The sequence below is a fragment of the Chiroxiphia lanceolata genome, chromosome 1 (assembly GCF_009829145.1).
Source record: "Chiroxiphia lanceolata isolate bChiLan1 chromosome 1, bChiLan1.pri, whole genome shotgun sequence".
Taxonomy (NCBI): Eukaryota; Metazoa; Chordata; class Aves; order Passeriformes; family Pipridae; genus Chiroxiphia; species Chiroxiphia lanceolata.
In genome coordinates, this window is record NC_045637.1 from 118,251,890 (window position 1) to 118,269,852 (window position 17,963).

Below are 17,963 nucleotides of genomic sequence, written 5' to 3' on the forward strand. Positions count from 1 at the left end.
AAAAGCTGGGTCATAAGAAAAGCAGTCAAAAGAAAAACATTATTAGTAGTTGTGTACTTCCCTTTGCAAGTAATCCTACATAAACAACAGGTGCATGACTTATACATGAAAATAAATAAATAAATAAACCACCTCAGACAATTATGGCAGATCTAAACCACAAAGATAAAAGTTAGCTTGCAATCAGCTCACATGAAGCATTTTCCTAAACTTAAATTGGAGCAAACTGTTAAGACCTAATTAGAAAACCCTGATACTTTTGGAAAGGTTTGTTTTCCATGTGATTTACAAAGCTTAAGTCTGTATTTCAAAGCAACACAAATGCTCAGGTGTTCCTGAAAGTTTGCCTTGAGAGATTATTTAACACACCAGTAGGATCTGCAATGACCAGTTACCACACACAAGAACATATTCCTATGACTCACCCAACACCAGCTCAGTCCTGAAAGTTTCTAGCTGACTGCACCGTTTAAGAGGTTGTTAGGGCTCTCTAGGGCATGCTAAGATTTCAGATGTATACACTGTAGATGTTTCACAGAGGTCACAGAACAGTCATCAATTCAAATTACAGCATCATTCTCTTGGTACTTCAGAGCTGTAAGGTATTCAGCTGCAAGTAACATATATCTTATACCATTAAACAATCAGATTAAAATTTATCTGCTATGTCTCCAGCTATAATGATTTTTAAACTCTATACTTAAAAAATGTTAATGGCATTACCCATGGGAAACCTTATAACTTCATAATATCCAGGAGCTTCTGTTCTCTTCACAGGTTCCATGAAGGGCCAAGCGCTTTGATGGCTCTTTGGTAAAGAAAAGAGTAAGGTATCTAATATGGAAACTCTATATTGGAAATAATTTAAAAATCTTTACAGAAGATAAAACTAGCACTCACCTTCACCTGCTGCAGGATGGTTTTTAATGTGCTGTAAAGTTGGTCTGGATCCTTGGACTCCTTACTTGAAGGAAAACATGAATACAAAAAGATTAGCTTGAATCCCTTTTCTTCATTCCTACGATTTGCATCTTACCTAAAAGCAACTCTGAAGTTTCAAGCATTTTACAGAAGAAATACAATGTAAAACAAGCAAAGAAACAAACACAAACCCTCGAAAAAGAACACCACCACCCAAACTGCACCTGCCCACAAAAAACCCAAACAAAACTACATAAGAACTCTTCCCTTGCAGATTATTTATCTGTTTTCCAATGGATGGAATGAAATATCAAATTACATTGTTTATAGACTTTTCTGAAAGGAATATCCCAACTGCTTCATCATTTTACTTTGTGCAGCACTTACCCTCTTTCTTTTCCACTTGGTTTCCAGCCAGTCTCTCCTGTACACCAACAACATGAGACATTACATGGGAACTACAGTAGGTCACAATATTAACTGAGTTATTGCAACTCTAAAAAGAAAAGCCATTTCAGCACTGCTGCAGTAAAATGGGTTTGTTTTAATAAAAGCTACTCCTAATAAATAACACAGCCTATAGCCCCATTCAATTTCCTACATGCTCTTCCTCCAGACTGCTGAAAAGATTCTAAAATATTTCTATATGAAACACACATTTTTTTCAATAATTCAATACATATTTTACCACAACCCCTGTAAAGAATGATAATGACAAAGCTATTCAATTTGATTCCCTAGGGACAGAGAATAAATTGAAGAAAAGCACAGCTGAAAAAAAATCTCTCAAAAGATAATACTTAAATTTTTTAATTCTATTTTGTCCTCTAAGTTCATGTCTAGCACAAAAATCATCATTGTTCAGAAGTGCAGTGCATTAACAATGGTGCCAAAGGGAAATTGCTGCCTACACTGATGCAAATCAAAGAGGGATCACATGTAAATAAAATTACACACATGTACATAAAAGAGGATCAGCCTGGGATGCCTTGGGGAAATCTAAAAGACAGCAATTGCAACGGAAACACAACAATCTTCACAGAAATCAAATCAGCAAACCAAAACAATTACATTCTAATCAAAAAGAAATATGTGACTACATTAGTATTTCTAGTCTTAGACCTTTCTTTGGCTGTTCTGCTTCTGTTCTACATTAGAAGAAGTTGATACATACTAATTCCAGGAATGCTTTCTATAGGAATCTGCCGTACTCCATCTTTGAAGCAAGACAGGCCAGGATAAACTTTTCGTATTTGAGCTTGCTTCCTTTCAATAAGCTTTTTAATGATCTGTAATAAAGCAGCAGAGAAAACATTGTGACCGCTATGGTTTTACAGACTATTTTCTTTGGAAATAATAGAGCTGAACATATTTTTGTTTTTAAGGACCTTCCCTCCCTCACACGTAGTATTTACTCTCAAAGAAGAGGAAAAGATAAAATCAGACCTTCAGTAGAGCTTAGAAATGTTAAGAGAATATACAACAGCACCATGGCCAGATTCCAGTATAACATCAAAATACTTTCTGACTAATTGTCAAATTCAACTTAGACCCTTCTTATAACTTAGGAACTAGTAGCTCTTCCTGATTAAAACAAGCTGTTCAATCAGTAACATTGATTGCTCACAAGTCAGTAGGTCACAAAGGTTTGAATAAAGGGAATGGTCATGTTTTTTCAGAATGACTGTAAATGAGCTAGAGTGAACAGTGGTGGGTGACATGGTCTCAGCAGCTATAGACACATACTCCAATTCTTTAAATAAAAATTTAGATCCCATGAAAAGCTTCACTTCTAAAAGAACAGGTCTTGAAAAGTATGATGTCCAGTACTGGCCAATACAAGCACCCAAGGAAATCAGTACATAATCCAAACTGTCAACATTCAAACTTCTCTTTATTTCCAGGTATCATCTTCACTGCTTTTGATGTGAGCAGACAAGCAAATATTCTTCATAAAGCTGCAGGCTGTGAGGGCTCTTTCTAGATTTCCTTGGAACAGGGAGAATAAAAGGCCTGATCTGTGTTTTGAGTGTTAAACAGGCAATTCTAAGATGCACTTCCAAAAGTGTATATAATTATTCTCAGAGAAGATCAGCAGCACAGATCACTGCATAACAGCAGCTTTTTTTCTAATAATGTTAAACAGGAGATATCTGGAGGACCAAGCACTTTATCTACAAGTGGAATGTCTCCAAGTTCTTTAGAATAACATGGACATAACCCAACATAAGAGAGTGAAGAATGCTAATAGAGCAGTCCCAGAGCCAAAATCTTAGAAACTATCAAGTTTTTGGAAGTGACATATTATGTTGATGGTTTGGGCCCAGAAATGTACTACTGAAGTTAAGCATGCCTGAGATGTAACAGGCTCCAAGGGACGTGTCCACTATCCACACACACACTGACAACATCCCATCCCTGAGAGGAAGGTGGCATGTCCAGCAGTAGACTGGAATCTGAAGAGTAACCCAGCCAAGCAGAAATGAAAGGGAAAAAATTATGTTGTATGGACATATGAAAACTTTCCCAATGAGTAAAATTAAGAAATCGTGTAAACTAAATGTATAGCAATCAGATTCTGTCTTTCTTTCTGCAAGCATGGACCAAATAGTTCTATTGGAAGAAAAATTATTGTCCCATAAAGAAGCTTTTTAACAAAATAAAATGTCAGGTTTTAATAACCTTGAAAGAACAAATTATCCTTATAATTTGTATTTCTTTAAAAACCCAGGAAGGTATTTAAACACAACTGGAAACATCTTAATTATTTTGCTAGTAAACTGCCTTATTATATGGAATACTACTATGAACTAAATAAAGAACAGCCCACAGAAATTGCAAAGAGGGACAGACTGGAAATTAAGACAGTACACTCTTGATTTATATATTAAAACAATAGCAGAAAAAATAATCATCTTTCTTTCAAGTAAAATAGAGGCTACGCAGTACAAACACTCCATTCAAATGTCACTCTAATGAACTCTACTGTTGTGGGCAGGGGGAGAATTGACAAAGCCATAAAATAAATCAGTCTCACAAGATTTTGCTTAGTTATCAACCAGAACAAAATTTAGCTGTGAATTACTCCTCAAAATATCAGTACTTTAACACTTTTGTTATCATTAAGTCAATAAGGTACAATATAATGCTTCAACTGCAAAATTATGGCACTGGGACTTGAATGAAAGGATTGTTCTCAAAAAGTATACATTCAAATGTTTTAAGTGCCAAAGCAGAGAAGAGAGCTAACCTAGCACTGACTGAATTGTTTCTAAACATCTGAATAGATGACAATGTTAAGCATTTCATTTCGGCCTTTACCTCTTTCTGCTTTTTGATGATGACAGAAAATTCTGTGTAGGGGATCCTCGGATTTAATTCACATCCCATTAATGTGGCACCCTCATAATCCTTGATGTAGCCAACATATTTTGCTTTTGGTACTTTAATGTCTTTGGAGAAACCCTGACAAAGAAAAAAAAATTACTTTGTCATAATGTCTTTTTCCTTTTACATTTGTTTTAACTGAAATGCTATGAGGATTTAGAAACAAATTCATCACGACGTTCACATACAAACAATACAGTGGAGTGAGTTACAGGGCATGGTTCAGTGTTGCAAACACCTTCTTACAGGAGGCACACGAATTGCTAAGATACAAGAATTGCTAATAAGGGAGATAGGAGAGATAAAAAGATCACAGAAAATATTTTTTCTGTGGAAAAATTTCCTAGGTTTTTCCAAAAATTTGCTATTTAATATTAAAGAATGGTGGTCCTGTAGTCATAGGTCAAGGAAAGTTGCTGTTGAAGTTGATGAGATGATAGCAATCTTACAGCTGGAAAATTTTTTTTTTTTTACTTGTGTATTTCAAGCAAAAAAAAAAGTTAACAAATCCTATTTAAAGTTCCAAAGTTAAAAAAAGTTTATTTTTCTGTTCAGAAAATTTTTTCTGTTTCAGAAAATTTTCAGAAAAATTTTATTTTTCTGTTACAGTGGTACCTATGAAACCTCAGTAATAAGCAGAAACCCAAATAGGACTTCTGCCTCACAATTTAGCATCAAAGACTTCAGACTTAGATGGAGGCTGAGCACTTCCTAACTGGGGAAGGGATACTGCATACATGAAAAGGATCTGTCTGCACAGATCCAATAGGTGTATCACAAGCCCAGCCTTTATTCATTTTGAATGTGCGAAGAGTAAATTGGATCACTTTTATATAGAGAACCATGGAACAGTAGAGGTTAGAGAGAATTTAAGGAGGTCATGTAGCCTCATCCCCACTCAGAGCAGGTCTCACCACATCTGGTTGCTCAAGGCCATGACCAGTGTTTAAGACTGTAAAGGACAGAGATTCTACCATCTCCCTGGGCAACATTTTTCAGTATTTCACCACCCTTAGAAAAGGAAGAAAAAAACACAAACAAAACATTTTCCTTCTATCTAGTTGCAATTTCCCGCTATCCAACTCATGTCTGTTGCCTTTAGTCCTAATGCTGTACACCTCTGAGAATAATCTGACACAATTTTTGCTCTATCATCTGACCAGATAGTTGACACTTGTTCATCAAATTTATTTGACAGATTAGACATTAGAATCTTTTCTGAACTTGAAATTCATGCTTCAAATCAGGAGGAGCTGTGAGTGTAGGTCAGGAAAGGTCTATTCTGTCACAGATATGTCTAGTCCTTCTTTATATTTCTTATAGAATCAGTGAAGGAATTGAATGAATGAAGAAGCAGCCAAGCAATATTTGACTATTTTTTAGACTTGAGAAATTATAGGCTATACCATATACCTGTACTCAGACAATTCTATCAAACTAAAATGTGTTAGAAGCCAATAACATTACATAGGACAAACACAGAGTACACTTTATAGATTTAGAAAAAAAAAAAAAAACTTAAAATTGCACTATGCATTTTATCCAACTACTTTGTCATGTCAAGTTGTTTAGTACATCACTGGCAGATATTAAAATTCTTGCACCAAGTAATTGCTTGCATTTACTTACTTGTTTTTTGAAGTAGCCAATAGCATATTCATCTGCATACGTGAGAAAATTGAGAATGCTGTGTTTGATGTGGTACTCCTTCAGATGGTTCATCAGGTGAGTCCCATAACCCTGTGTGAAACGTATGAGCAAAAAACATGACAGAGCCTTTGGGGACTGCACATATTAGAAACTGTGGACTGAGGGTTATAACAGACTGTTTTGTAAAATGCAGTCTTTCCTCTAGATCCTGTTTTAAAGATTTTCTCATAACTAACTTGGTGAGGCATACTCAAGTGCAAACTCTTTTCAGCCTTATAAGGGTATCTTTGTGACCCAGCATGGAACACAAAATACCAGTTTCTGGTGTCTGATTCACTTTTAATCTAAAGGAGACCAAATACCTAGACTCTTTTGAGGGCTAAAGAGGTACATTGTCCTGGAAATTGTAATTCAAGGTGCCCCCCCTTTTTTTTCTCTTTTAAATTAAATATCAACTATTAATAGTCACATATTTCACCAATAACAAACCTACATATACTGTAACAATAGGGCATTCTTTCTTACCCATATCACTTTAAAACTGCAAAGCAGCAGCAATACTGAAATTATTCCAGTAGTCTCTGCACCTGTAGCAGAAACAGCCTCTGCCTCAAAGGATTTATAATCTAAACTTATCAGAAGGCATAAAAGGGAACAGTGAAAGAATTACCATAATAAGCAGCAGAAAATTATTGAGTCCACAATCAAATAAATAGCTATGCCTTCTGACTGCACACAAGCATGATTTCCATTTTCATTCAACCCCAAAGTAAACAAAAGGTTCCATTTATTCACATTACCAAGCAAGCTATAGCCTTCCCCTTCTGCTGTGAAATGAAGAAATGTAAAATAGACAGGAAAGCCCATAATAGTGTTTTGTTCCTGAATATGTTCCAATTTTATCATCAGGTATGCTGATGGATGCTTAAAGAAATATACATGGATTTGTTTTGGGTACTCAGTCCTTGAAAACTGGGGAAATTTTTATTTATGTACATAAGCCAGAAAAATAAATTAGAAAATACAAACTTCTGATCTAATTTACTATTTAGTATCCCCAAACATGGTTATAGCCAAATAAAACAATCCTAAAAGGAAACTAAGCCATGTACAGTAAAATTTAAAATAATTTTGCAACATAGGATCAAACGATCACAAAAACAATTGAACTTATATGGGAAAACAGTTCCTACATTTCTTATGCCAGCCTCAAACTGAATTAAAATAGGAATTTAATTTTCCCAAGACTAGGCAGAGGGAATGTGTGATCATTTATTTTTTCTCAGTTACCTACTGACAGGGGTCACCTTACTCAGATAGAAAGTTGGGAAGGCACATTTTCAGAAATAGTCAACTGATACAGCGAGGCACCCAGAGAGTAAAAGAATAAATTGTGCATTATGCAACCTCGAGGGCAGTCAGATGGGTCAGAATTATCTGCTCTTTGATTTTGAAACATTATTCCTGGAAAATCACAACACACCTTTGGCAGCCTCATCTATGCAGTGCAGTTAAGCAAAATTTAAGCATATATTGTTAGGGTTTGCATTTGCTAAAACACTTCGGATACTTTTATGACAGGCCACTGCTAAGTGTAGGAGAACGTTCCTCTTTAACATCAGAGTTGAATAAAATTAAATATAACCCGAGTATTAACAGCTGTCACAGGCTTTCAATCCCACTGTGTTACCCTTTCACACCAGGGTGTACAATTTCTGCATGTTAGCTGTTACAAATTCTGAATTAACTCACATCTCAGCTTTCACTGCTTCTACTGAAAATCATGAAGCTACAGCACCATCTAAAGGCAAAATACTGAACCAAATGGCCATAGTTGATTGATCTACCTGTAGTCATCGAAAAAGCTGGAGGAATCTCCATAGGAATATGTATTCAGAGTGCTCTGTATTTTTCCAACATAGATGCTAATTCTCAACATTCTGAGAACATTCTGTAAAATTAACTCAAAAAAGCGTGCATAGAAGGGACCCTGTGCTTATTTTGAGATGCAAAACTCTACCTTTTTTTTAATATATCTTATTTTGATTGAAGTCATTTAATATCACAAGGTGATTTAACATGATAATGTCGCATACAAGTAATACCTATTTCAGTAAACCATGAGGTGTTACACTACACAGAGACACGACTACTGGAGACAGAGGAGTGAACAGTCCAAGAATGGGAAACGACTGACCAACTATTGCTGTGTTGAGAAAGACTTTATTTAATTAATTAATTACAGCTGCTCCTACTATTATGATGATGATTCTAAATCTGCACATTTGTTTAGCTTTTGTGCGTTATATTCAGAATCACTTTATCTTTCAAACTCTTTCTCTCTGGGAACTCAAGAGAATATTCAATGTGACTAACAAATTAGGAACACACGCAGCAGGGAATGCATTTAATAAACTCAAATAGGGAATTATTTTTACCTTGACTTGCTCATTGGAAGTCACAGCACAGAAGACAATCTCTGTAAATCCTTGGGAAGGGAACATCCGGAAGCAGATACCACCGATAACACGACCATCTTTTATTAATGCAAGAGTTTTGTGTTTCCTGAGTAGACAAAAATAACAATCACTTCAATTCACGTACAGAGTACATAAAGTGCCATTACCTACCTTTTCTCAGAAACTTGATTCACTTCTTTTCACAGTGCTAATGCAATTGTATATGCCTCAAGTTAGCCACTTGTATCTACAGAAGAGTTGTTATTTTAACATCATGCTTTGAATTTACTATAAAGGTCATCATCATGAAGCAAAGTCCTGGCCTTGCCAAGTACTCTGATATACTAGGGTAACATCCAATAAATAAAAGTTGTGTTGCTTTTATTGAATCCATTGATGACAGTTATGCCACTGTGCAGCGCTCAGGATGATTTTACCCTGAGTAAATTAGAAATTAATGGAGTTACAGTACAGTAAGTCCTTTCTAAGGGATTCCTGTTTCCTTGCACACATTCTGTTTACCTAAGATATCAGTTTCAAATGTAGCTGATGAAGCAAGAGATGACATTTCTTATTTCGAATCACCCACTCCCAGTGGAATCAAGACCAGAGAAAATATCCTTTTCTGTTGCACTGCCAGGGAAGATGTAATGAAGTGCAGTCTGAACTCTTGTGTCAAGGATAAAGAATTTTAGTGTAATCTTCAAGGTGTGAAAAGATTTACACAGCATCTTTCTTTAGATTATTCAAGACATAGTATCATATAAATTGCATAAACAATACAGTAAATTTACAGAAGATATTTTTAGGAGGAAAGCTAGTACCAACAGCAAGCCTCTGTCAAAGAAGTCTGTTTGAAGAATGCATGAAGGAGGTTTATACATATATTTTATGTATTATTCTTCTTCCTATACTTATTTTAGTGCTTTTCAGTTGTGGAATGACAGCAGCAATGTAGTAGCTAGAGCTTCTATTGTGGTTTGACCCTGGCTGGATGACAGGTGACCACCAAAGCCTCTCTATCACTCCCCTAAACTGCACAGAGGAGAGAAAATATAATGAAAGGCTCATGAGTTGAGATAAGGGCAGGGAGAGATCACTCACCAATTACTATCATAGGCCAAACAGACTCAACTTCAGGAAATAAGTTGAATTTATTACCAATTAAAATCAGAGCAGGATAACGAGAAGTAAAGCAAATTCTAAAATCGTCTTCCCCCCACCCCTCCTCTTTCCCGATCCTCCAACTCCGTCCCCCCAGAGGCACAGGGGCACGGGGAATGGGGGTTACGGTCAGTTCATCACGTGTTGTCTATGTTGCTGCTTTCTCCTCAGGGAGAGGAGTTCTTCCCCTGCTCCAGTGTGGGCTTCCTCCCCCAGGCTACAGTTCTTCACAAACCATCCTAGCATCCCCTTTCCATGGGGTCACAAGTCCCATTATCAAACCTGCTCTAGTGTGGGCACCTCTCTCCACAGCGCCACAGGACCTGCCTGGAGCCTGCTCCAGTGTGGGCTTCCCACAGGGTCATAGCCTTCTTTTGGGCATCCACATGCTCCAGTATGCGGCTCCTCCACGGGCTGCAGGGGGACAGTCTGCCTCACCATGGTTTTCACCATGGAAGGTGAAACTGCTACAGCAGTTCATGAAGAACTGCAGCCTCTGGGAAGGACCCATGTTCGAGAAGTTCATGGAGGACTGTCTGTCATGGGAAGGAGCCCATGCTGGAGCAGGGAAAGTGTGTGAGGAGTCCTGCCTGTGGAAGAAGGAGCAGCAGAGACAATGTGTGATGAAGTGACTGCAGCCCCCATTCCTTATCCCCCTGCGCTTCCTAGGGGAGGAGGTAGAGAAAATCATGAATGAAACTAAACCTGGGAAGAAGGAAGGGTTGGGGGGAAGGTATTTTAAGATTTAGGTATTATTTTCTCATTATGCTACTCTGATCTGATTTGTAAAAAATTAAACTAACTAATTTCCCCAAGCTGAGTCTGTTTTGCCTGTGACAGTAATCAGTGAGTAAGTAATCTCTCCCTGTCCTTATCTCTACTCAAGTACCTTTCGTTGTATTTTCCCTGCCCTGTCCTGCTAAGGAGGGGAGTGACAGAGCTGGTTTGGTGGGCATCTGGCATCCAGCCAGGGTCAACCCACCACAATTTTATGAAAAAGAAACCATTTGCCATTAATATAGCCATCAAGATGGTATTTGGGTACAATCCAACTAGGCTGACCAGAAGCTATGAGGTCTTGAAAAGACAGAAAAGTGTAGCACCAGCAGAGCTGCCTCCATGCCACCTCTGTTGGCCCCTTCCTATACCACTGCCTGCAAAGAGCACCAGGCTCTCTCTGCCTCACCCATCAAATGCCTCTCAAAGGTTACTCACGGATCAAAGACCAAGCGTGTGATGTATTCCTTTGGCATTCGAGGCAGCTGATGGGAAAACACATTCTGCAAACCAACCAGCCACATCATGATCTTCTTGTTGGGCTTCTGGTTCAGGGAATTGCCAACCACATGGAATTCAATCACCCCTCTGCGCTCCTCCAGCCTTGCTGCCTCATCCCGGGCCGAGTGTGCTGAGAGGAAGTTGGTCTGTACCACACCAAAGAGGAACAAAATTAAATTTTTGAGATTTCACATCCTCTGATAGAACAGCCTTAATGAACAAACAAATTAAACCCACTCTTTTTTTCCAACAGAGCTACCAATGACTGCCTTTGTAATGCACCTTTGCATAAGTGTCACCATCAAATAAGCCAGATATAAGTCTACATTACAGTGTATAAAGGCCTATTTGAACTTATATTGGTAAAGGCTAGGTAACACCTGCAATGGTTAGGACTCAACAAGTTCCAAAGCTCTTGAGGGACAGCACTCATCCAGTTAAAGCCTATGTCACTAAGTCATATTTTCTTTAGCCTCAGCCAGCTTGGGCAAGAGTAGTGAATCTGCCTATGCATACTGGAAATCAAACATTTTAATGTCGGTATAGGAAAAGTCATGTTATTTTCATTTAGTAGTGCTTTCCACTATCTCTACCACTATTTTAAGAGCCTAAAAAGAACATTTTAATTTCTACAGAATTTGTTGTTACATCTAGCAATTGCATTCATATACTTGAATACAGATTAAATTAATACAGAACATTTATTTAACTTATTTTTTTCAAGATCATTTTACAATGCCAAAACATCTCTGCATGCACATACTGTTTACTTTTTAGAGAAAAGTTTGGCTGCTGGGTTTCTAGTCACTGCCAGCCTCAACAGCCAGGCTGGCACTGCATTTACAGTATGCAGAGCCATCAGTCACAGTGCATAGTTTGAATAAGAAATGTAGGTGGTTCCAAATCTTCAGCAGTTTCTAGCTAAACCTTGGCAAATGAGCTGCTGGCAAAACATAGCCTGGCAGAGGAAACAGAAGGAGGAAAAGTCAGCCAAGAAAAAAAAAAAAAAAAAAGTCGTCTGTAATTCTGTACCATGGCACAATTCTGCAATTCTGTTTGTTTTTCTGTTCCAACAGAGAAAAGAGCAACTGGGGAAGACAGAGCAAATAACTGTTTAGATCGGTTTCTGCACTAGTTAACTAGTGGTTTTAACCAGAGGTTTTATTTTGGATCTTTCATTCTGCTGCAGTATTTGAACCCCATTTAACCTTGTCTTATGAGCTATATCTATTATATTAACAATTAAAAGCATACTCTGGACCCATTCTGTAATAAAAATACCTTGCAAGATAACCTGGGGTCTACTTTTTTACTATCACTAGTTTCCAAGTCTCCTTGCTAGCCATACACACTGCATTAAAAAATTGTAGAACTATTCTCCATGTTAATGATGTATTTCACACAAATATTTTTTGCTCACCTAATCATACTCTTTCAAAGTCTATTTTTCTTGACAGGACTTGCAGCTTATCATCCTCTATCCATGTGGAATATTTACTAAAAACAAACTGTTTACAAACAGACCATTTTCAACACCAAGTATATTTATATCTCACCTCTGGTCCAAGCATTGCTGCAGGATCTGTAATTGTTGACATTACTTCATTGATTAACTCAATAGGAATATCTCCTACAACCCTTGGTCTTTTGGAATCCTCCACAGAATAGGGTTCATTATTTTTTCTCTTTTCCCCTATAAAACAAAACTAGGACAAATTAGAAACCACCAAACTGTCACAGACTAGAAGTATGAAGTCTAGCACTTCTGTTATATTTTTTAGTTTGTATGCAAGTTTTGGAGTTGTTTTTTTTTTTCTTTAATCCCCATAGAAAGGGAGAAAGAGAAATAAATGAAATCTGAACAATATTTATCACTGCTCGATTTTGGCTTTGCACTGGAATATTAGCATGAAGCAGGATGAATGTACTTCTCCTTTTCCTATACCTCTGTGAAACTATTTGATTCAAAATCCTCTTCATGGAACCTCTGTGCTGCTGTCTTGGAAGGCCAATGTTCAATACACAAATTGTAGTGCATATTTCCACATAACATGAAATCCCCATTTTAGGATTCAAGGGAACTAAGTATCCATTATATATTTCTTTCACCCATTTTGTAAACCAAGCTGCATGTACCCTCTGATGGATCATACAAATTTGACTAAAAAATTCCATATAAAGTTTCCAAATCAAAATATATCATGTTAATTATTAACCGCCCTACTAACTGCAGAGAAATATGTACTATAGCAAAAGCAACTAGTTAAAATTCATGAAAGAAAAGTCCACCAAGGACTAACAGAGGTACAGCAGCAGATAGAGCCAGCTGCTACCTCAGGATTACCCCACTCATTATGCTACTCATTCCCACTTCTGAGGGACAAGTTGAGAAATGGCCTTAAAGAAAGCTGCAGACAGGAGATGCCTTAAATTCCTCTGGAGTGAATGCAGGCTAAGAATTAATTTAGGTCTTTCCACTTCTTTGAGGACTCATTTTATATAAGCTTAGGATCATCTCTCTGACCTACAAACTCTCTTGACAGGCTCATTAATTCTGAGGTGTTTGAAAAAGGATTTATTAGGAGAAATTATGCATTCACCACTTTTTTTCCTTCCAAATCTTTTTTTTTTTTATTACCTGACCTCATTCAGGTTTTAAATTTAACCTTGTTGATGTGTTTATGCTTTTCTTTACTGCTCAAATGTAGGCACTTCCAGTACCTTGAAAGAATAAAAAACCAAATGTGATGGTCCCTTCTACTGTGCCATTATTTAAATGAAACCTTTTTTCAGTATAACAGATGTACTCCAAGTAAAGTCTTTTTCAAAAACCTCTGACACTAGCAGACCTTTCCCCATTTTAATTTAATTTAAACAAATTTCTTTTTCCAAATACAGTTGCCTTTTTTGCTAGTTGAACATTAACCACACTGAAGAAAAAGTATGTGTGTGCACATCTTTCATCAAAAACATCTCAGGTTTGCTATTGCAGAGTGAAGGCAAAGGTTACCATACACTGCAACTACCAGTAATATCAACAGAAGCCAAAAAAAAAGCAAGTCTCCCTGCCCATTACCTAAGTTTGGGTCGAGAGCAGAAGAAACTTTGCAAGCTGGACTCATATTCCCACTGTTGGGTTGCTCCAGTGATGAAGGACTTGTACTGTATGCAACAGATCTTGCAACAGGAGGTGGACTGATAACTGTAATGACATAAAAGATAAACACAAAAAATTCAGGACATGGAACCCATTATGGTGCTGACTGAAGGACTATCACTTCACACCTACCTTCACTTGAAAAGTAACAATTAGCATTGTGCAACAGAGCAATGCCACCAGTTTGCAAGCAGAGACATTAAAGCTTTATCTCAGTGTGTTTTTCTAACCTAATTTCTATCTAATGAGGGACTGCTGGATAACAGAGATTGCAAACATCAGGATTTATTATTTTGCAGTGCTGAGCAGAAGCTAAGAAAACAAACTTCCTTCTCATACCTGCCAAGCCTGCTGGCATTTTAACTTCATGAAAGGGCTTTTTGTAGGAGTTTATTGAAAAGCAAAATCTCATCATTCAGCTTCAGCTGTCTGCTTTAACAGCATTCAAAGACTGGCTGGATAAATCACACTCAGTAAAGGGACTTGTTTCACCAGTTAAGAGGATGAAACTATTATTTTAAAAGGCCACTGACTAACATATCTCTCTATAATATTAGAAAATAAAAAAAACCACAAAACAAAAGAAACAAACAAAACCAAAAAAATCCCACCCACCCCCACCCAGAAAAAAAACACACACACAAAAAAAAAAAGAAACCCCACTAATCTGAAATTATCCAAGTTTCATTCGTGTTACCCACCACTAAATGCAAATTACCTGTCTGGATTCCTAGCTGGCCAGTTCGGGAACTAGACACCATGAAATCCTGATCCCAAATGGGAGAATTCTGGCTGTACACTTCTTCTTCCAGCATAGACAGAAACCTAGGCACAAACCCAGGTGAAATATAGGATCAATCAAAACAGGTTCTTTTTCAAAATAAGAACTTGCAACACTTTTAAATTAAAAATATTTACTGAGTCAGTAAATGGCCAATTCCTTCAAAAAAAAGAACACACACAAAATCACAAGCCAGAGTAGACATTAAGTATCTTAATTTGGTAGAGTACTTTCATTTACAAGAATTTATCTTTGATAATAAGTAATATTTATCTAATTTGTAAATGCAGAAAGAAACAGTTACAAACTACTTTTATGAACAAAGCTGACTAATGTTATACAATGATGAAAAAATATGTTTGGATAAACCAGTGTTTTCCAGATGTACTTGCTTTCTGCCTCTTATAGATTTATAAGATCCCAGTCTTAGTTATTAACAATGCTCTCAGGAAGATATTTTCAATCTTTTCAATCTTTTAAGTGTCCTATTGTAACATTCAATTGCATGTTTGTGCTTGCATAACAGTATTTTTAACCTTACTTTGGTACAGTTACAGAAAATGCACAATTTTGAACATCTCTTGGCATTACTATATGAGAGAAATTCCACAGGTCAGATGATCCCGCACACTCGCCTTCTCGGGATACATCAATTCCCTCTCAGAAGCAAGACAGTTGCTTATTCTATGTTCCACAAAAGGAGTTTTCAGAGCAGAAGTTGACATGGCACATTTTTACTCCCTAGAGTCATCTACATGTATAGAAACTAGCTGAAACCAAAAGGACTGTTGAGTAAGACTTTCTCGAACAGGATAAGGATTTTCAGGATCAAGTCGGGTTCTTGTATTGTATATATAGAACAGCTATACCTAGGCAATGAGCTGTGTTTGCTGCTGATTATACAGCTGATAATGGCTAAAAAGGTTTGTAACAGTGACCTGACCAACCATCTGTGACAGAGCAGAAGGACAAATTAAACTTTAGCCAAAGCTACATTTATAGGCAGTACAGAGGCTCTGCCTTCAGCCCCATTAGTGACTAACTCCTAGGTACACAGACATAACTAGTAGGTGCTTCCTTTGCCCAGAAAGGAGAGTCTGGGGCAGATGGGAGCCTGTGCCAATGCCAGGATCCATGCCCTGAGAATCAGCATCTCTGCAGGGTTCACTCAGCATAATGCCAGCAGAGAGAAAAATGCTTCACACAAGTACAGCCCATAAAAGATTTAAAATGTTATTCATATATCTCACAGATCATCTGCAAATAGTGCTTGTCTTTCTTTTTTTTCCCCAGTAGAATATCAAAAGGAACTGCAGTGAATAATAATGCTTTTCAAATTGCTGTAAAAAGCTGTAAAAGGCACTGAAAACAGGGGCACACCTACATCCTCCACAAATCTGCTCCTTGCATCAGTGTCATGTTAAATCCTTCTTTATACCTATTTCAGGACCAGGTCAGGATCCTTTTCCAAGATACATACAAACATTCCTGTATCCATAACAGTCTACCCCAGAGACAGGGTACGTCTTTCAAAGAGGTAAAATATGCTATTAATAACAGTAGAAGCAACAAATCCTGGCTCTACTCAGCTTTGGAAAGTTCATGTTGTTTTTCATTCCCCTGAGCACTAAGCCAACTTGCAGCCCAACACAGTAGCTTGCATAGCATCAGTGCCACCAGGTCTCCCGAGGTTCAGTTTATTTGTTCTTAGGAGGGACAGGTTTTTCTAGTATGACCTAGAGAGCCAAGCCACCCTCACAAAATAAGGATATAAGGATACAGTATTTTAACTGGAAGATTACAATGAATGATCCCGTCACCGCCACCTCCCCTCTTTATCACCAGTAAAATGTTTGAAATTAAGGACTGTCAATGTTGAGCATGTTTTGAGACAAGTCATTCTCCCACATTCCCCAATGCGTAAATATTGTTGCTTAATTGTGAGAGAGAGTTGTGAACATTCCAGTAGCAGAACAGGTAGTCAATACAAAATTTATGAGTTTAGGATTCACTGGTGCAGTTTTGCACTGACTCCTCTCTTCTTTGTCAAATAAACCCATCTCTTCTGGGCATGGGGTGACTATTTTGTTCCCTATTACAATGTTGAATTAAACTGAAATTCTTAGGTGTTTATAAACTCCTGTACAACACTCTCTTTTTTACTGTTCCATCACTAAAGCAGAAGTGAGCATATGTTTTTGGAGATCTGGACCTACATTGTTTCCAAAGACTACAGAAAAAGAAAGTAATTGACCAGTAATACCTGCTTAATAGGCAAAAAGCACAATCCACCAGCAAGATGAATATTCCTTTTCATAAAGTAAATCCTAAAGTACCCAAAGCAAAGCAAGAGGTTTCTGTACATAAAATACACTAGTTCAAGCTATGGCAGTAAATAAAGCTGCAGTATCTACTCGTAACTGAACAAAAAGAGAAATTATTTTAAACCGCAGGTAATTTTCCGCTTTCCACAACAAAGTTATGGTTAATTTTGAATGCAGGCACACTGTGACCCCTTACTTTGGAAAATGAGTGAGGATTAGTGTTCGTTTTTCTTGAGGAAGCTTGTCTTTCTCTTGCCTGGCCTGCTCCAGCAGTTGCCGCCTCATTACGGTGAAAACAGAGCGAAGCAAGGTCCTACCAAAAACCTGGGTGGTTTCATACCTAGGTAGGCTGTCACAGAACTGAGGGACATTGCAATAACAAAGCCACCTGTAAAAAGGAAAAAAGATAATTATCACCATCTAACATAAGACTTAGTGCAATAAAACCACTATCTACATCATTTGTAACTCAGCTGAGAGCTATACGACTGTATAAATCAGTTCTACAACATGGTTGGACAAAATTAAGCAGTATGTATATTGCCCAGTATTTTAAAGAAATGACAGACAAGTAGTTTTAAGTCTCCATATATTCTTTTTCTCTGCAGTCTAGTTTCTACAAAGTGTTCTTGTTCCAGAAAATAACCATAGATTACAGGAAATTCATGTTGATGTCAGGGATTCTCTCCACAGCTTATTCATTCAGCCTCCCACATCCCCTGCCTCTGATTCCAAAGACCCTTAAGTATGGCCTGTTTTCCCCTCTTAAAACTTCTATGTTTCTCCACACAGAGGCAAAAGGGGTGACACTTTTAACTAGCTCTATGCTAAACTGACTGGAC

General features: G+C 37.4%; 1 protein-coding gene across 2 annotated transcripts in view; it reads right to left on the bottom strand.

The window, feature by feature from the left end:
* The window catches only part of KAT2B (lysine acetyltransferase 2B), a 40,244-nt gene that overhangs the window by 4,334 nt on the left and 17,947 nt on the right, over window positions 1–17,963 (bottom strand). The window contains exons 6-17 of one of the 2 annotated variants that reach the window (XM_032705405.1): window positions 17,318–17,509; window positions 14,735–14,841; window positions 13,936–14,061; window positions 12,416–12,552; window positions 10,797–11,005; window positions 8,397–8,523; window positions 5,938–6,048; window positions 4,243–4,386; window positions 2,096–2,210; window positions 1,309–1,345; window positions 901–964; window positions 724–808 (exon numbers count right to left, since the gene is read on the bottom strand). In XM_032705405.1, the coding sequence (XP_032561296.1) occupies window positions 724–808; window positions 901–964; window positions 1,309–1,345; window positions 2,096–2,210; window positions 4,243–4,386; window positions 5,938–6,048; window positions 8,397–8,523; window positions 10,797–11,005; window positions 12,416–12,552; window positions 13,936–14,061; window positions 14,735–14,841; window positions 17,318–17,509 (1,454 nt within the window). The remainder of the gene's footprint in view (window positions 1–723; window positions 809–900; window positions 965–1,308; window positions 1,346–2,095; window positions 2,211–4,242; window positions 4,387–5,937; window positions 6,049–8,396; window positions 8,524–10,796; window positions 11,006–12,415; window positions 12,553–13,935; window positions 14,062–14,734; window positions 14,842–17,317; window positions 17,510–17,963) is intronic. The other variant, XM_032705414.1, reaches the window with a different exon arrangement.